At 40.5% G+C, this 21,377-nt stretch overlaps 1 protein-coding gene across 1 annotated transcript in view; it reads left to right on the top strand.

The window, feature by feature from the left end:
- The first annotated feature begins 19,630 nt into the window (after nucleotides 1–19,630).
- LOC124545743 (hydroxyproline dehydrogenase-like) overlaps nucleotides 19,631–21,377 on the top strand; it is a 109,953-nt gene continuing 108,206 nt past the window's right edge. Inside the window, exon 1 of the mRNA XM_047124685.1 lies at nucleotides 19,631–19,815. Coding sequence (XP_046980641.1) covers nucleotides 19,648–19,815 — 168 coding nt within the window. The 5' untranslated portion in view covers nucleotides 19,631–19,647. The remainder of the gene's footprint in view (nucleotides 19,816–21,377) is intronic.

Here is a 21,377-nt window from a genome sequence, read left to right as displayed (position 1 = left end):
GGAGATTTAAACTAGCTATAAAGTGGGAGACTGAAGTGAATATGGCAGTTACCAGGAACAGCATTCATGTGATACTGTTTTACATGCATTATCTGAAAATTAGCTTCAGCATTTTGTCACATAGATGAAACATGATGGTAATGGCTTCGATCTCATGTTTACAAGCACGTATGAAATTTTTGGTTTGGTTAATGTACAATAAAGAATCAGTGGTCATGAGAACATATGGCATAGCTGTCTATGGGTGTCAATACAAATGTTAAGAACACTAGGAAGATATTTTTGTTTTGTGCATGTGAAAAGAAATGATTCCAGTTGCCTAAGCAGTCAACATGAAACATTCATCTCTGGTACTGAAATCATTGAGCACAAATGGATAAAATTCAAGGCTATTCACACAAGGATGGTGTTGATTGTGTCTTGCTCCTCATATGGTTTACATTTGATCAGAATTTCTTTGGATTTCCTGCCAGATTTCCAGGCATAATTTCTCTGTGAAATCTGTTATAATCATCTCGTATTGAAGTCTGTGCTAAGTATCAAGTATCTTATCTTGGAGATCCTGCAACCCTTTAAACATGGCATGCTTTCTTTTTTGGTTGCTTTTCCCACTGTGTCCTTGCACCACGAGAGCTCTATGCCATCTCTTATTAATTTACTTGGTATAAAACTGTCAGTGCCATCAACATTATTTCTTTGAAGCTATAGAGGCCTTGGGTGGGTGGCCTCTACAGTGGCAGAGTTGAGCTGAGACAGTGGGTTTACATCATGATGCTGACCACTGGTGGCTCAGGAAAACAGGAGCATTAACAGTAACATGTTTTTATTAGAAAACAAGGTACAACATTCAAAGCATTGTTCCATAGTAGTTGTGTCCTGTTGGCATGCACCAATAGCAATATGGATGGCAGTTTCTGATGCAATGGCTGACCAGTGGCCAGCTTGACATCAGCAGTGGAGCAGGACTGCCAACATAGTGTAAGTTCACCAACCTAATTTTCGCAGTCTCTTTTCCATCACTTCTTTAGTAACATGTCAGTCGGTCATCTTGAAGCTGATAATATTATTGAGTACTGGATGGTGCTTACTCAGTAATATACAGATCACCACAATTTTGATTTCACCTTCCCACACATTTATTGTCCGTGAAGTTCTGTTGTTGGGATGTTTGTCAGTTTTTCAACTTCATAAGATAAATAGCACAGCAATCACATTGCAGTTCACAGACAAACAAGAGCCAGTGGCATAGTTCATTGAATAAATTATAAAGTCGTTGAAGCACAAGTTAATAAAACACTGTCCAAGAATCAATGGTAGCTCTAAGCAATCACTAAACAAAGCAATTAAGTGTGGCACAGAACATACTTTATGTTTACACTAAACATTACAGTTCATGACAGTATTCTCTTCCAGTAATCCACAAGATAGGAGTACACTACAACAGTTTGCTTAGATCAGCCATTAATTAAAATCACCTCTTTCTCAACAATTACTCATTCCAATGACAATGATAGTTCAAGCCTCCTACCAACCACAACACAAGTCAGTCAAAATATTCATTAACTTGAGTTACAGAAAACATCAGCATCACTGAGTTTTTTTGGATGCTGATACAAGCATATTCGTGAACAAACTGTGCATAGCTGTCATATTGGCGAACACCAGGAGCAGACTCAACATAGGTTGTGACGTACCAATGGAGTGGTGGTGCTGGATTTTACAGGCATACATAATGACATTCCAACAAACAAAGTTTCATGCTTTTGCTACACACAAATATTTAAACAGAAAACTCAAGAGGTGAACCCCCAGTTAGTCATACAAGAGAACCGATAAAACAATTTTATCACACAATTTCTTTTAACACCACTTTTAAGATCAATGAGAAGATTAAGACAGCAATTAATGAACCAGCATGACATAAATGTACTTGGGGTCAACCTTTCAGATTATCTACTGGATTCACCTTCCTGCAGTTAGGATAAACAGTTTTAAAAGGGCCCACAGATAATCTTTATATAAAAAAAAGTCCAATCAACTAACATGCCAGACAGAAATTGCAAAAATCTCACTAGCAGTTAACAAGAAAGATTTAATTATTTATTTCAAGTTTCTGCTACCAGTCAAAGTTTCTGGTAGCAGAAACTTGAAATAAATAATTATCCCATACAGCCACGGTCCACAAACATAGCCATTATGGCTGAAAATAAGAAAGATTTAAATTCACACATTGGGTTCACCATCCCGCTTTTCAGAATGAATAATATTGAAATGGCCACAGGTAATCCTTACACAATAGGCAAGTCCATTACTACGTTGAAATGATAGCTCACATGTTAACATTACTCATATACAGATGTAGTTCCAAAATGTGAACACCACCTTTCTCAACAATAATCAAATGAATAACAGGATATTTCATACTCAATATAATGTAGCAAATATAGTTCTTGTCAGTATAAGCAGGTGCATCCAAAACCACATGGACTCAATACAATAACCACAATGTGCTCCAGTAACGTACTTCATTGCAACCAACTAAGTCATCCAATCATGTGAGCACTAAATGTGTCTTTTCAATCTGTTGAAGCCACCAAATCCACATAGACTAACAGTTGCAAACAGCCATCGCAACCAACATCACCTTTTTCTTATGTGGCTGTTTAGCGTTGGTCAGAGTCCACAACTTGACGAAAGGCAGTATGCAGCAGTTCCAACGGGGGCCTACATAAAATTTTTCATATCCACTCAATCCAGCAACAGCTTGAAACCTTCGGTTGACTGACCATGTGCCCTGACCAGTCCAATGGATCACCAGGGCATAGACTGCAGCCACTCTTCATCAGGCATCTCTGTCGCAGCGAGAAGTTTTCATCATACCCCTCTGGAAGTCTCTGCCCGCACTCTGCCACCAGCACAGATGTGACCAGTCCTGGAGTGCCCTCTCAGGCATTGTGGCCACTGGAGGCACCACTCAGTGGGAATTCAAGTGGCACCCTACTGGCACCGGAATCAAACCATCGCACCCTCCCCCCTCCTTAGACCACACATCCAGGTCATGCAGAAGGATGAAACTCGTACACTGGTATTAGTCACGTTGTCACGGCACTGTGGCATCATACTACCATCAAGATACTTTAAAGTTATTTCATAACCAAGGATATAAGATGAAGCATTTTTTAAAAAGCTTCACAGTGAGTATAACATTAAAGAAACTAGCTATTACTGGTGCATTACCATCTTCAAAAGGTTTAATTTGAAAAACATAGACCCTAATAATTCTCTAGGTCTGTGAGTTTTTAATGAGCAACGTGACAAGTGTTACAAAGCAAAGGATCTGGACAGGGCCCTCAAATCTGGGTAAGAGTTTCCCCACCACCCTATCTGCCTCCCAACTCACTGCCACAAAGTTTTTAATCCAAATCTTGTCACCCAGCCTTAATGAGACTGGCCTTCTCCCAGCATTATAGCGGCATCCTAACCTCTCATGTGTACCTCAAGATTTCTCTTGGCACACTTCCAGTTTGCCTGTATTCATGTGGAGGCAACTTTCTCTGGCAGTAGGTCATCCAATGCCCACAAATTAGATAATGGAGAATTGGGCTAAAACACAAACTTCATGGCCATCAGAGTTTGCTTGTGAGGCTCATGTATTAAAAGCATACCCCATCTGGGCCAGTAAGCTGCCCCACCGGGTATGGTCTGCATGATTGAGGCAATAATGGCCGCCCACAAGTTTCAGGTTACTCTCTTGGCAAATGACGGATTAGGGTAGTACGCCATTGTAGCAGTGTGACTACTTCCACTCTCAAAGTAGAAACTGCAGAAGGCCTCTGAAGTAAATTTAGGAGCATTGTCCATAACTAATTCACTACATATGCCCAAAGGTCCCAAATATCACCTGAAGGCATCTGATAGTAATCTGGGATGTCATACCATGCATCGGGATTAACCAACAAAAACACAAAAATGTGCACATGCATACAAGTGTGTAGTGGTTCCCACCTCGTGAGCACAGGAATGGCCCCACATGTACATCCTCTCCACAGGCTGATTCACCACATCAGATGTCAGGAACCCTGAGTGGGTGTTCAATACTGGTTTTCTAATGGCGCACTTCTACAACTTGCCACCAGAAACTTATCTCTTTATCCATAGACTTCCGAATAAAATGCTCCCTTATCTCCATTCTGGTCTTGAAAACGCCCAGATGATCACCCACCAGGCTTTCTTGAAAGTACTTAAAAACCAAAGGTACCAAATTCTTGGGAAAGACAATTTTATGGTCACTCCCTTGCACCATGTGACACAGAACATGCCCTTTCAGATAATATGGCTTATTTGAGTCACCTTTCCCAATTCTCTCCTTCAACTCTGGTAACTCTAGCTCAATATCCTGTAGTCAGTCAGTGTCTTTAAAGAGAAGCAGACAACCACTTAAGCTTGGACAAATTACATGAACTAAGCCATCTGATGCATTTGATCCACCTACTTCTTCAACCACGAGCCGATCTTGCTCATCTCAAAACATTCTGCTCAGACTGTCTGCAATGATATTCTCTGTGCCTCTGGGCCTTACTTTGCCTTACTTTGAACTGGAACACCGACATTCTCACTGCCCAACCAGCAATGCGCCTGGTATGCCTCGGTCTTGCCAACACTCAGCTAAGGGCCTGGTTATCCATTTCTAACATGAATTGACAGTGTTAAAGACAGATTCTAAATTTTTCAAATGTGAATAACACTGCCAGTGCCTCCAGCTCATACATGGAGTACTTCATTTCTAGTGAGGAGAGGGCACGTGAAGCGTACACAATATTGTGGCACTGCTCATTCTCCTCCTGCAAAAGAACAGCTGTGACACCTAACATCGAGGCATCAGCCAGCACGAAGAACTCGTTTTTAAGGTCAGGCATTGCCAAAATCAGAGTGCTCACCAAAATACTCTTCAGCACCTCAAATGTGGCTTCTTGGGATGGGTTCCACTCGAATTTTCTTCCTAAGATCATTTAAGGGAGCTGCTAACTGGGCAAAGTTAGGTATGAATTTCCCAAGAAGATTTAGCATCCTAATACACACATCAAAAAAATTTTGCATCACCCCGCTTCCCAGAACTCCTGAAGATAGTCGTTGACTGTGGATATAGTATCACAGACACAGTCCCTTTGACTGTTCAGAGATGTCACTAAACCTGCCCAAAGATGTAAACAGCCATGCATGAGAAGTGCCCCGACAGCCAATCAATTCTAGTCATTCCACCAGAAAGGAGGTACACGGCTCATGTTGTCTGTAGTTCAACCATGTCTAGATGGTCAATTCTGCAGTGCGATCATATCCACATTTTTACTTTGTGCCAGGAAGGGCTCTCAGCAAGGGAAGTGTCCAGGCGTCTCGGAGTGAACCAAAGTGATGTTGTTCGGACATGGATGAGATACAGAGAGACTGGAACTGTCGATTACATGCCTCGCTCAGGCCACCCAAGGGCTACTACAGCAGTGGATGACCACCACCTATGGCCTATGGATTATGGCTCAGAGGAACCCTGACAGCAACGCCACCATGTTGAATAATGCTTTTTGGGCAGGCACAGAATGTTGTGTTACGACTCAAACTGTGCACAGTAGGCTGCATGATGTGCAACTTCACTCTTGACATCCATGGCAAGGTCCATCTTTGCAACCACAACACCGTGCAGCGCGGTACAGATGGACCCAGCAACATGCCGAATGGACCACTCAGGATTGATATCATGTTCTCTCCGCCGATGAGTGTCGCATATGCCTTCAACCAGACAATCGTCAGAGACATGCTTGGAGGCAACCTGGAAAGGCTGAATGCCTTACACACACTGTCCAGAGAGTGTAGTAAGGTAGAGGTTCCCTGCTGTTTTGGGGGAGCATTATGTGGGGTTGACGTTCACCGCTGGTGATCATGGAAGGCGCTGTAACAGCTGTACGATACGTGAATGCCAACCTCTGACCAATAGTGCATCCATATCAGCAGCATATTGGTGAGGCATTCATCTTCATGGATGACAATTTGTGCCCCCATCATGCACATCTTGTGAATGACTTCTTTCAGGATTAAAACATCACTTGACTAGAGAGGCCAGCATGTTGTCCAGACATGAAGCCCCCCGAATATGCCTGGGATAGATTAAAAAGAGCTGTTTATGGATGACATGACCTACCAACCACTCTGAGGGATCTACCCTGAATCTCCGTTGAGGAGTGGGACTATCTGGACCACCAGTTCCTTGATGAAGTTGTGAATAGTATCCCACGAAAAATACAGGCATCCATCAATGCAAGAGGATGTGCTACTGTGTATTAGAGGTACCGGTGTGTAAAGCAATATGGACCACCACCCCTGAAGATCTCGCTGTATGGTGTTACAACAATCAATGTGTGGTTTTCATGAGCAATAAAAAGGGTGGAAATGATTATGTTGATCTCTATTCCAGTTTTCTATACAGGTTCCAGATGTCTCGGAACTGAGGCGATGGAAAACTTTTTTTTATGTGTATATAATGTACCACCCCTTTTGTATTCTTTGGAGGATGAAATGATGGATGGCCGTTGGTATGGCTTTGGTCTACCTTGCCCCCTAGGTTGACCTAAAAAGAAAATTTCAGGATGGGGAAACTTAGCTTTGGCAAGCTTAACTGTGAACCCGACCTTAAAACACTCCAAAACCTCTCTAATATGCTCAAGATGTTGTTTGAAATTCTTACTAATGATCACTAGGTCATCAAGGTAACGATAAATACATCTAAATTTTAACCCATAAAAAATATTATCTAAAATTCTAGACAGGACTGTGGCGCCGGTAGAAAGTCCAAACAGCACTGTTGAGATTCCAGTCAGTAATTTGGAACTGTCGATGACATGCCTCGCTAATGGAACCCGATAATAGGCCTGATTACGTGTGAGAGCTGTAAAAATCTTGGCATTCTTGTTGTTGTTGTTGCGGTCTTCAGTCCTGAGACTGGTTTGATGCAGCTCTCCATGCTACTCTATCCTGTGCAAGCTTCTTCATCTCCCAGTACCTACTGCAACCTACATCCTTCTGAATCTGCTTAGTGTATTCATCTCTTGGTCTCCCCCTATGATTTTTACCCTCCACGCTGCCCTCAAATACTAAATTGGTGATCCCTTGATGCCTCAGAACATGTCCTACCAACCGATCCCTTCTTCTGGTCAAGTTGTGCCACAAACTTCTCTTCTCCCCAATCCTATTCAATACTTCCTCATTAGTTATGTGATCTACCCATCTAATCTTCAGCATTCTTCTGTAGCACCACATTTCAAAAGCTTCTATTCTCTTCTTGTCCAAACTATTTACCGTCCATGTTTCACTTCCATACATGGCTACACTCCATACAAATACTTTCAGAAATAACTTCCTGACACTTAAATCTATACTCGATGTTAACAAATTTCTCTTCTTCAGAAACGCTTTCCTTGCCATTGCCAGTCTACATTTTATATCCTCTCTACTTTGTCCATCATCAGTTATTTTGCTCCCCAAATAGCAAAACTCCTTTACTACTTTAAGTGTCTCATTTCCTAATCTAATACCCTCAGCATCACCCGACTTAACTCAACTACATTCCATTATCCTCGTTTTGCTTTTGTTGATGTTCATCTTATATCCTCCCTTCAAGACACCATCCATTCTGTTCAACTGCTCTTCCAAGTCCTTTGCTGTCTCTGACAGAATTACAATGTCATCGGCGAACCTCAAAGTTTTTATTTCTTCTCCATGGATTTTAATACCTACTCCAATTCTTAAACCAGCGAAAACCCATATGCAGATCAACTAATGGTATTGACTGCAGAACTACCTTCTTATTCAAGGCTCTATAATCCACTACTGGGCATACCCCATCGTTTTCCTTAAGTACCACAAATATGGGGATGCATAGGTTGATGTAGACATCCTTACAACCCCCTCTATCAACATTTCGTCTATGCGTTTCTTGAGATACTTAATATGAGGTGGAGAGAGATGATATGGTGGGTGCCATACTGGTATGTTGTCAGTAACCTCAAGTTTGTTCTCCTCCCCTTTCACTGTACCCAAACGATCATCAATACATTGCCAAATTCATTACACAACTGGCATAACCCCACTGCCTGTTCAAGGGACAGATGTCTAAAATCACAACCATCCTTAACTCCCTCAATAGTAGCCACTCTAGACTGATTCTCGATACCACTTCCCTACCAGTGCTTACAAAATGGCCCTAAACCATATGACGCAGTATCTGATATAGTTGCAGGTCAGCTAAACCAAATATCTCCCCATGATCCTGCAGTACTAATAAAAAGTACAAGCACTGCTCAACATCCTCGCTACATTCCTTTTAGCAGGTTGGGGTGTTTATTGAAAAATCACTATCACAACTACTTAGCCCCTGCATTCTCGCAACTGTTTCCTTAACTGAGTCCTGCAACAGTTCACAGAGCACATCCATGGGCATGACATTGTGCAAATTCTGAACTCTATTATAATCTCTGCTAACACACACTGAATGCTGGTGATGACATCACTCACCTGGTCTGGCTGCAAGACCAGTGCGGTGACAGGCTTATTGACTACCTTCTTCATCCACTGTGCTAACTCAGCTGTGCTCCTGGCAGCATCGCCATTCCTAACAGCAATACAACTTTTTTAACCCTACTGAATGCAATTATGCACACCACCCACAATCCAGCACAACCACATTCTGCTACCAATGGTGCTGGGGTTTACAGGCATACATAATCACATTCCAATGAACAATATTTCATAGTTTTATTGAACAAGAATATTTAAACAGAAAACTCAAGAGGTGAACCCCCAGTTAGTCTTACAAGAGAATCAACAAAACAATTTTATCATATAATGTTTCTATTTTTTTTAATAACACCTTTTAAGATCAATGAGCAGGGAAAATTTGAATTTAAATCTTCATTCCCCTTTTACCCTTAATAAATAACCAAACAACTAATATTAAGACAGAGCTAATGAACCAGCATGACATAAACACAATTGGAATCAACCAAAACAACTTTCAAATTATCTACTGGGTTCATCTTCTTGCAGTGAGAATAAACAGTTTTAAAAGGGCCCACAGATAATCTTTACATTAAAAAACAAATTCAATCAATTAACATGACAGACAGAAATTGCACAAATCTCACTACCAATTAACAAGAAAGATTTAAATTTATGCACTAAGTTCACTGTCCTGCATTTCCATTACTACACTGAGTTGATAGCTCATATGTTAACATTACTCACATACAGCCCTCCTTCCAGAATGTGAATGACACCTTTTTCAACAATAATCAAATGAATAACAGGATATGCCACACTCAGCGTAATGTAACAAATATGGTCCTTGTCAAGGCAAGCATGAACATCCAAAACCATGTGGACTCAATACAATAACCACAATGTACACAAATAACATACTTCATTACAACCAACAAAGTTATTAAGTTGTATGAGCAGTAAAAAAAAACGTTTCTTTACAAGTTGTAACAGCCACACTAATCCACATAGGCTAACAGTTACAAATGGTCATCTCAACCAACATCACCCTTTTTTATGAGGCTGTTTAAGGTTGCTCAAGGTCCACAATTAGGCAAATGGCAATATGCAGCAGTTCCAGTGGTCCCCTTCATAGAATTCTTCATGTCCACCTATCCAACAAAGGCCCGTAGCCTCCGGTTGATGACCATGTGCTCCAACCAGTCCAATGTATCACCAGGGCAATGACTGCAGCCACTCTTCATCAGCCGTCTCTGTCACAGTGAGAAATTTTCATTGTCCCCATCCAGAAGGTTCTGCCCACATGCCACCAGCAGCATGGATACCACCAATCCCAGAGTTCCCTCTCAGTCATTGCAGCCACTGGAAGCACCACTCAGCAGGAATTCAAAGTGGCAGCCACTGGTGCCAGAATCAAACCACCACAAAGGTATTATTTGTTTGTTAGCTCCAGTGGAATTGGGTGCAGACTGATGGCTTTGGGTGATGTCTGACTAAAAAAAAATTAGAAAAGTTTATGGACACATTTTATGCATCTGCATTAGGAATACCCAACTTACAAATACAAAAGCCAATTGAAAATTACAGTAAATTATGCAAAAATCTTAATTAATCAATTAATGAAGCACATCATCATATGAATAAAATTTAGTTCTACAAATTATAATGGTGAACATCAGAATTTAACGAGCTTAGAGGCAAAATCTGCAATTGAAAATGTAGCTACTTCTGAAGGTGGATATTAATTATCTTGTAAATTAATTAGTTTCAAAGAATTTGAAATATGCTACTTGAAAGTTTAGTAGCCAATCTTTACAGCTAGTGATGTCACCATGCCTAGAAAGACATTCTACCTCACCAGGCTATTTTTATTATGTAATGAAGTGGAATTTTCATTTAGGTATAACTTTTAATTAACAGGTTTCCTAGTAGACTGAGTGCAATATTAGAATCAGCACATCAGAAATATTACACTGAATAATGAATCTAAGTGTTAAACAATTTTATTTATGTTTTGGAATATCAAAAACCTTCTACATGTATACTATTTGAATAATGTACAATAAAAACAAGCAAAGCAAAACAGATAAAAAGACAGTTATTAACAGGAGTTGAAATCATAACATGTGGAACAGCTCAACTTTCTATGTCACAGTGGGATACCTGTCGTACCACATGCACCATCTCAGTGCAACTCTGCAATTCAGGGCCAAAAGTGGCTGCAGATACGGAAGACCACCACAGTTCTTGTAGTAGAAGACAGCTTCCAGCAGTGATGTCCACCCTTGCAAGTGGAGGCATGCAATGTCAGTTTACCTGCATATACAGGCAGATGGGAGGCTGCATCACCCTGGGTTTATGAACACCTGCCCTCCACAACAGAAGTCCAACTGCACTGAAGTGAGCCTGAGGTGGCCACCAGTGGGACGGTTCCAAGCCCACAGGAGTGTGCTTACAAGCAGTAGACAGATCATCAGTGGTGTAGTCTGGGACTTGAGGTGGCAGCTTGCAAAACCATGTTGTTCTATCAGCTGGTTTGTACCTCAATTCTTAGTATGTTCTGCCAGATTGTGAATGTCTCTATTGAAAATGGTGGGTATTTATGCAGGTTCGGTGCCCAGTTGTTGTGCTGAGGAGGCATTGCCTCTGATCACAGACACCAAAACAGCGCAGAGAGTGGAGGTGTGGCAAATTGCCTGCCACTGCCATGGTCAGCCTGCAATTCTGTTGCATCATCAGTACTGCAAGCACTGACCCCTGGCACACAATGTGGAAATTGGCTGGGGATATCACTCCATCTGATGCAATGGAGTTTTGCTCTTCTCTGCATCCACTGGCATCTGCAGTCCATTAGTGAAGCAGCCACAGTGCTGCTATTTTACTTAATAGTGCTGAAAATTAGTGGCAGTGCTACAGTACCTCCCTCCCACAGTAGATCCAGTCCCTGTATCTTAGCTCTGGATAAATATGTAAAGACTCAGCACACAATTTCACACTGACAGTGATGTGGGGCGGGAGCCGCGCGAAGCATGGCAAGGCACCCCAGACGGCGCAGCTACATAAAATAAAATGTAATGTATTGAATATGTTTATTCACCTTCACAGTAGGTGCGGAAGTGTCCGTACTTCAGCACACGTGAGCACGTTTCAGGAGATTCATATATACCATTGTCAGTTCCTGTGTTGTGATGCTTGGATTTTCTGTCGACTAGTACCAGTTGTTCTGGAGATTTATGTGCTCAGACATATGGAACCACCCCTCGTCACTCATGATGAATCTTGGTGGGACCAAGACACTACTGGCAACTTCCCTCAACAGCTATGCATGGAAATGCACTCTCTTCTGCAGGTCAGGCTCCTTCAGCTGTTGCACAACACTTTTGCGGTACGGTTGTAATAACTTCAGTCCCCTTAAAACACCTCTGCAACTTCTCTCACTCACATGAACCTGTTCACTTAATCTCCTGGTTGACTTACGAGGACTTTTTGTCATTATCAAAATGGTTCAAATAGCTCTAAGGACTATGGGACTTAACATCTGAGGTCATCAGTCCCCTAGACCTTAGAACTACTTAAACCTAACTATCCTAAGGACATTACATACATCCATGCCAGAGGCAGGATTCGAACCTTCGACCGTAGTGGTCGCGCGGTTCCAGACTGAAGCACCTAGAACCACTTGGCCCCACCGACCGGCATTCTGTACTCCACAGGTAGACCAGTGTACTTGTAGTTCTGCCTCTCTTAACAAATTAGCCTTACCAAATCATTCTTAACAGTAAATGGTTCAACTTCATTAATCTATTATGTCTGGCATTTCTATTCAACTATCTGATGGCTTCTTTGCTCACCATTTTGGTACAACATTTGAAACTTAGTTTCTATGACCAAAGTTGCCCTTATGTTTTCACAGAAAACATACCCCTAAAATCGTGTTCACATATAAACCACATACAGTACTACCACAAAAAATACACTGAAAGGTAATTCTACTTACTTCCCTGCTGTAGTGCTAATCACAGACTGAATTCCTCTCATAGTACTAGGCTTTCCTGTAACCCCACTAACCCAAAGCAACTTTCCAATGTTATGCAAGATTACATCATGCAAATTACACCCTAGTGAGTTTATATGCAGTTCAACTGATTATTCCTTAACATAAAGGAGTCTTGTGATAGTATTTCAGTGCTAACAGCTTCCCCTGATTGAACAATTTCCCTTAGGTTACACCGTGTTTCACAGAAGGTCAGTTTTGGCATAATGCTTGACCCAAAACTCTAGCCCAAGTTGTGCAGTATCCTTCACGTAAGTTACATCTGTTTTGCACAGTGAACCATGGCTGCACTCTAAACAGCTCACTGTTTGCATCAGCAGCCTGTGCTGTCTGCCACTCCATGAGGCTGTGACCTAGTGTTTGTACTGCCATAACCTTCTGATCATCAGGCTCACATTCCTTGAAGGATTCTGCCATCTTGGAAAATGTAGCTACTTCTGAAGGTGGATATTAATAAATGTATCTGTATGTATTACTTTACTACTTGTAACATCTGCAAAACAATCAGCAACAATAAAAAGCTTCTGTGAATGCTCTGAATCTACAACAACATTACTGCCTGTAGTTCCACTCTGCATGACACAAAAATCATCATCACATGTACTTTCCTGTAGATCTGGCCCAGCCTCCCCAGCCTGGAAACAACACCCATTATCACACAATGGGGTAAATACTACTGCACTTAAATCACTCACGTTGTTATCTTCATACTTCTTTACTTTGGTATAGCTCAACTTGCTTCATCTAGTATGACAGCTACTTCAGCCTTCGTATTTTCACCAGATTCGGAACTGATTACTCTCTTTAACTTCTACAATATTACTGCTCTGTGCAACTTCTCTCTCCTTACTTTCTGCTTCCCTCTTCTTTCTTAATTTCCACAAAATCCTGTCATTCCTTACTGCTAGCAAATTGTGCTTCTTTCTAACTACCCAGTCATAAAATGTCTTCTGCTTCTCCTTCACATACTGTAGAGTAACTCTCCTGCATGAAGCTCTGTTTCTTTCTTCAGCCTTTATTTACGCATAGTCAGCTTGCAACCAAGCTACTTCAGCTGCTAAAATTCGTAATGTTTTATCCTGAATAGCCCTCTGAGGTGCTGTAAATGACATGATTAACCCTATACCAGCTATATGAACAACAAAAAATGATGAGAAAAAACAAAATGGTAACATTTAAATGTACTATTATCCTAACACTTCCCTCTATTTTTACATGTTTGCTTACCAAGCCATATTCAGCACTAAACAAACCACAAAATATGTTGTGTCTGTTCCCAACAGTGCAAACTAACATACATTTCCTACAATTCTTAGACTCTGGCAACATGAAAACTCTGTTCAATAAATATAACAAAACAGCAAACCAAAATAAAATTCTGAAAATGATACTTAACTTAAACAAGATCATTATACTTCTTACTGTACTGAGCTTCACTTCCTGAGCTGCTACACATACTTAACACCTTATACTCCTCCAGATAATGAGCCACCCCCTAACTCACATGTCAGTATAAGGGACAGTCAAATGAAAATAAGAGAGATGGAAAAATGTACATAAACTGTTAATTATTTCAAAAGGAATTGCCTTAGCTACTGACACATTTGTCCAACTGTGAAACAAGATGGTTAGTGCCTTTATGTAGAAATGTTTACAATTGCCTGTAGAACCATGATTGTACTCAGGCATGCACCTCTCTGTCCAAACAAACTGACAGCCATAAATGTTTTTCTCCAGGGCTCCAAAAACATGGAAATTGCTTGGGGGGAGATCAGGACCGTATAGAGGATGTGTAATGGCTTCCCAGTGAAATTTCTGCAGTGTACTCAAAAGAATCTTGGCAAAATGTGGGTGGTCCTGCATCAGTCTAAATAATAATAATAATAACCATAATATATTACCTCTGTCTTTTCTCATTCATATCAAAAATTTCCTGTTTAAAAATTTTTCTTGGATCTTTCATCATTTTTGCATTGAAACCCCCACATGCATAACTTATCACTTAGTCACATCATACATGTCATGATTTGCGTTTAAATGCTTCTGGTAAGGGGCAACTTATGACTAAGTGCCAGTGGAATCCAGTCTGAAAAAGAAGTATCTATCCTTTTCCAGTAATATTCAGTGTGTTCATTACACCTTTTTGGGCAAAATTTGTCCAAAAGACAAAGCTGCAAAATAAATATACACAGTCTTGTCACATTAATATGACCACCACCTACATTCAATGTCAATGTGTAATAACCACTCACAGATGGCAGGCGGCAGCACGAGCAGTGGAGGATATAGACTGAAGTGCCAAAGAAATTGGTATAGCCAGTGCTGTTTTTCTGGGGGAACGCTGAGGGATGCATACCCCCAAACTTTTTCGTCGACAAAGTAATTCTTTTACGATGCTGAGAACTTGGAAGAGTGCCAAAGATTTATTTCACGGATATAATTTTTGTATTTCATTTTTTCGTGTTGGTAATTGTAATATGAACGATACCAGTGCAGTTTTTGATGGGAAAAGCGATGTCATTGACTGTTTCAAGCATTTTGAAGCTGCAGCAACCGTTCTCGACAACTGAATCGCTGGCAGTCAGTTCGACAAGCATGTAGTGCCGTCGCCCGCTAATAGTGGGCGATGGTAGTACTAAACGGATATGTGTACACTCAAACACCAAGCTACCGACAGATGTCTCTACAGTCCCGCTACCATGATCCTTCGCGATTTCAAGCAAAAAACTTGGCTGCAGAATTTGCAAAGAAGTAGGAAGTTTAGGCATAGAAAGAAATAAACAAGGCATGAACATTACACAGCTTTGGGCTACAGTATCTGTGTCATCTTCAGGTGGTTCCAGAAAAGAAGAAATGGTTTCTTTGCGGGAAGTCAAATGAAGAGTCCGATACCTTTTTTTTTTTTTTTTTTTTTTTTTTTTTTTTTTTTTTTTTTTTTTTTTAGTTCGACATGTTGATGACGTCATGGCTGAAAGCAGATGGGCTGCATTATATCCAATATCGGAGTACCCTCAAACTTTTTTTTAGAAAAAAAGCACTGGGTATAGCCATGTGTATTCAAACACAGTGGTATGTAAACAGGCAGCACACAGCACTGCAGTCCATAAAAGACGAGTGTCTGGCACAGTTGTTACATTGGTTACTGCTGCTACAATGGGAGGTTATCAAGATTTAACTGAGTTTGAACATGGTGTTATAGTCAGTGCATGAGCGATGGAACAGAGCATATCCAAGGTAGTGATGAAGTGGAGATTTTCCCGTATGACCATTTTGCGAGTGTACTGTGAATATCAGAAATATGGTAAAACATCAAATCTCCAACATCACTGTGGCTGGACAAAAGATCCTGCTAGAACAGGACCAACAACGACTGAAGAGAACTGGGGCATTGAGATCAAAAAGGGGATATGTCACTCAACTGATGATCTGAGATACATTGAAAAAACTGTATAACTCTAAATAGTGTTATTCCCAAACCTTATAGTTAGTCCCACAGACTCGTGAGGAAGAATGCAATGTTATACTAACAATCTGTAATCATAGGATGAAGGCAACTAATAGAAAATGGTAATAGAAAATGACTGACATATCCCCTTTTTGATTTAAACAACAGTCATTGTACTGAAATGTTGTATAGTGAAACATGGTCATACACATGTAACATTGGAGAGTTAATTCCACATGTTTTACTTATTAAATAACCCCTTTTATATTGACAGAGATATATGTTCATAAATTTGTCACTCTTGGTCACTGTCCCAAACTTCACTTCCAGATTCATTGGCATTCTCTCCACTAGTCAGTTTATTAATGTCGCATTGCTTTAGAAGGCTATCAAAATACTCATGAGACTGCAAAGAGATAACATCAATCATGCGTGCAATATCCTTCAGTTTCTCAGGTTTCAGTGGAATGACGTCCATGTATGCTCTCGGCACATTATGGAAATGAGGGACTGTCCCAGCCTTAACCAGACGAAAGTCATATTTCACCATTCCACTGCTATTAGGTGAAACAGAGACAAATTTTTATTGGTCAGTGTACTCAAATTGTTTGTAACATGTAACAGCCCATTTTTCTCCTTTCACAGTTACAGACTTCTTAAAAAATGAATCTATATGTTTCTGATAGTCAAGAAATGTGTCCTGTGTGCATAGTTCAATATGCATGCTTTTCCTCGCTTTCTGTAGTACTGTGAACCATAGGTGGGGAATATACACTGTGTCCTGTTTCCTTTTCTGTAATTTCAGACTTGTTAAGTCCCTATCATAGGCATTGTAGGAATGCCCACGGGTTGCGAACATGCGGAAAACGTTAGAAAATTTACCACTATGAACTAAAGTGTACCAAAATTTAACCATTGCGTGACTCCTATTCTGTCCTAAGCAGGCATCTGAAAATCCATACAACGTTTTCACACTAGAGGCCACAGGTTTAGTTATGAAATCCATAAGGAGAGAAACCACTGCATTAGGACCCTTCTTAGCAGTTACTTCATCAACATATAAATTAAAGCTTTGTTATCAGAAAATCTATGAATACCAAATACAAATACCCATGGCTGCCGCAAATAGAACATATCAGTTATCAGTATGTGGGGAACAGGCATGTTCTGCATGAAATCGAATGTGATCATTTCTGATTTTCCCACCTCTTCTCCTTGTACAATTTTTTCACAACGTGCCCTTGACCTTCTTTTGTTTAATCACATTCTTCTTCCACAATTGGGGGCATCTTTTCTTCCTTCTAAATTCATGTAAATCGTCTTGGGACTCATCTGATGGTTCCATCGCCAAAGCCGTTTTGAAATCTCACAGCTGATTACTGCAAACCATTACAGTGCTGCCCTCACGCCTCACGTTCTTTTGTGCAATATAGGGACTTCTCTCTCTGACAAGTTCTCTTTCTGCACGAAACATAATTTCAACACTGGTTTTGACAGGGAAGAAAAAACTGAACAAGTCCCATTTTAGAACCAACACATGTGGAATCGTGTGAAAATACCAACTACAGTAATAACTCATACACCCCAAAAATGATGACAAGTCCCTTTTCTGATCTCAACGCCTCAATTGTTCAACATGACAGAAGTGCAGCCCTTCCACAAATTGCTCCAGATTTCAGTGCTGGGCCACCAACAGGTGGTAGCATGTGAACTATTCAATGAAACATCATCGATATGAGCTTTTGGAGCCAAAGACCCACTCATGTACCCTTGATGGCTGCATGACACAATGCTTTATGAATTGCATGGGCCTGTCAACACCAACATTAGACTGTTGGCAGGTTGGACGAGTCTTGTTTCAAATTTCATCAAGTGGGAGGATGTGTAGGGGTATGGAGGCAACCTCATGAATCCTGCTTGTCACCAGGGGACTGCTCAAGCTGGTAGAGGCTCTGTAATGATATGGGGCATGTGCAGTTGGAGTGATATGGGATCCCTGATAAGTCTAGATATGACTCTGACAGGTGAGTTTTATGTAAGCATCCTGTCTGATCACCTGCATTCATTCATGTCCATTGCACCTTCCAACGGACTTGTACAATTCCAGCAAGACAATGTGACACCCCACATGTCCAGGAACACTCTTGTGAGTTTAAACACATCTGCTCACCACCAGACTCCCCAGACATGAACATTACTGAGCATATCTGGGATGCCTTGCAACATGCAGTTCAGAAAAGAAACTCCACCCCCTTGTATTTTTATGGATTCATGGACAGTCCTGCAGGATTCATAGTTTCAATTCCCTCCAGCACTACTGCCACACCATTTTGCGGCACTTCTGTGTGCTCGCGGGGACCCTACACAATGTCAGGAGGGTGTACCAGTTCCTTTGGCTCTTCAGTGTATACAGTGTGTCAGGAGGGTGACATGGATCAGATTTTATGCTCCAACAGACAGGTGATCGTTGGTGTGTAGGGCGTGAAATTTTTGAAAGCCAAGGGTCCACAGGGGAAGAGAGAGTGTCATGGTCTGGGGGGTTGTTATCATGGTATTTCCTGCAGAATCTCATCATTCTGGAAGGCACCACAATGTATCAACGCGGGTATGCATCTATCCTTGAATACCACTTCCACCCAGATGCAGTTTGTTTTTCCTCAGAATGCTGATGCCTACCAGCAAGACAGTGCAACATGTCACACTGCTCACAGTGAACAAGCATGTTTCAAAGAACACCAGGACGAGTTTATTGTACTCCACTGGCCAACAAAGTTCCCAAATTGAAACTCAACTGAGAATATGTGGGGACACCTTGGTCAGGCAGTTCATGTCACAGACCCTCAACCAAGAAACCTAGCACAGCTGGCCATGGCAATGGAGTCAGCATGGCTCCACACCCCTGGCGGTACTTCCTGAGCCTCATTGACTCTCTTACTGCATGTCTCACAGTGGTCCACACTGCAAAAGGCGGTTGTTCAGGCTTTTTACATATGATCACAGTGTGACTGGACAGTATATCTGCACTTGAAACTTACTACTCATTAGCCACTCCATCTACAAACTATCTGAATATCTACATTCATGGACTGTAAAGTTCTGTTAGTTACATGGCAAGCAGCAGTGTTTGTTATAAATACGTGTGACAGGTAGTTGTCTACTGTAAATTTGAGTCGATATCTACAGATGCAAGAAAATATTTTCTTTGAAAAATATGATGGTAATCTAGTAAATATTGAGTTATTAATAGCAGGCAAATAGCAACTATATAGTAAAACTAAAAAGTAACAGTTTATTCCAAAATAGAAGCTTTCTTTCTAGTTTACTTGGTTAAATTTAGTTAGCACGAGCATGAGTAGCACTAAGCAGTAGGGTGATAGTTTACTGTTAATAGAGAATACAGATTATTAATATATACCTTGATTAAACAGATTATTAATGTATACCTTGGCTTGTTCCATATCCACAAAGGTTTTCCTTCATCATGGGGTCTATGGAACATGATGATTAAATGAATGAATGAATGAACTAATGAATGAATGAATAACAAATGAATGTAATCAGCTGATATTATAATTTTATTTTCAGCATACTGCACTCCGGGTAGAAGATGCATGTCAGTGGCAGATTATCACAGTTAGCCAAGCAGCTACTGGGGAAGCTTACTTTCGATGATCATCATGCTGTGTTCAGCCATAAGACTAACTGGGAACTCCTGCGAGCACTTAGTGTCCTGCTAGTGTGTGGTTCTGATCGACTGGTAGACAACAGTCTCCCGGTTTGTATATTGAACTTTTTATAAATCCTGTGTATGCTTTTAATATTCTGTAATTGAAGTTCAGCATAATTTGTGCATAGATGCACGAGAAAAAGCTGTTTCACTGATTTATCAAACTAACCTCTTATAAAAATGTGTAGACATAACAAGAACATAGAGGCTGATAAAACTGATCACCTTTGCCTGTGGCAATTTTAAGCTGAATGTTTGGGATGTGTGACTGTTTAATCAACTAAGGTGCTGTCATTAACTGTCTCTAAACTAGTATCTTATTGGAAATACAAGGTGTGCCAAGAAGTTTGAAGAATGGCACCCAGTAAATAAATTAAAAAGAAGAAGAGAAAATATCTTAATGCATCTTCAAAGTCATTTCTATTGACCAAATACATGTTTATCAATATTTGTAAGACTACTGGAAATTATCAGTGACTGCTTCTTTTGGAAGGGCTTGAAACATTGATTTGATATGTCTATAGAAGCCCATCAATATGTGATGCTGAAATGATGAGAACTTTCTGACATATTTGGTAAAAATTGATACTGAAGCTTTTCACCTCCCTTGATGATAATTTGCAGATGTATTGGTGAAATCTTCTGCAGTCTGCATTCCTGTTTACTTCTACTTGTTACTCAAACTGTGCAACATAACTTGAGAACAGATCTTCCACTTATTCAAATCTTTATTATATGGTGATATCAACACTGCTGTTGCTAAGTAGCAATTCACCCACCATCAACCTAATTTTTACCAGTAGCTGCTACAATAGCTCAGTGGTATCTATCATACTGCTTGTTAACAGTTGACCTGAATATGACTCATCAGCAACAGTTTCCTTTCTGTCTACAAAGCAAATAAATCAATCTTAAACATATTGTCTGACATGGCTTCTGTTTCACACACTTGGACCAACAGTGTATAACTCTCTGTATCTGGTTTTCTCAATTTGTAACCAAACTTGATGTTTAAGCATTGCCTCCTATATGAGTTAAATCAGTGTTCATCTTGGCACAACCTCAGTGTGTCCAGTACTAGAAGGCACTTCCCAAAATGCCTCTTGATGTGTAGGTGTTCACATGCCTCTTTAACACACATTGCCATTTAGATATCTGGCCACCCACTGAAATTTTATTTTAACTTTGTACGAAATTAATGTAGTAGACGGATCTTATGTACAAGTCCACCACTAAGGGAAAATAAGTCTTAATGTTGTTTATCAGAACATCATCCCATCAGCTGTTCAAAAGAATGTTACATGGTGTGTTGCAATGCAGCATAAATAACATTTGCCATTATGAATGAGCCTACAAGATGTTTTAAGACTTGCTTATGAAAGATCAGTACAGAAATTATGAATGCTTAGCATTTTAATTAACTGCAAATAGCAAAGCGCAATCAAAGCAATTTCAGTCTCCTGAACAAAAGTGTCATACACTGTCTTAGCTTCGAATGTTGGTCTTAAGACTGTGGGCAACAATTCCAAATGTCCTTGCATTCATTAACTGCTGTTATTTAATATGATAAGAGTTACATCTTTACAGACAGTATCACATGTACAGGATTA

This window comes from Schistocerca americana, chromosome 8 (assembly GCF_021461395.2).
Source record: "Schistocerca americana isolate TAMUIC-IGC-003095 chromosome 8, iqSchAmer2.1, whole genome shotgun sequence".
NCBI lineage: Eukaryota > Metazoa > Arthropoda > Insecta > Orthoptera > Acrididae > Schistocerca > Schistocerca americana.
Note: the sequence above shows the minus strand (reverse complement) of the source record. Positions and strands in the feature narration are given on the sequence as shown.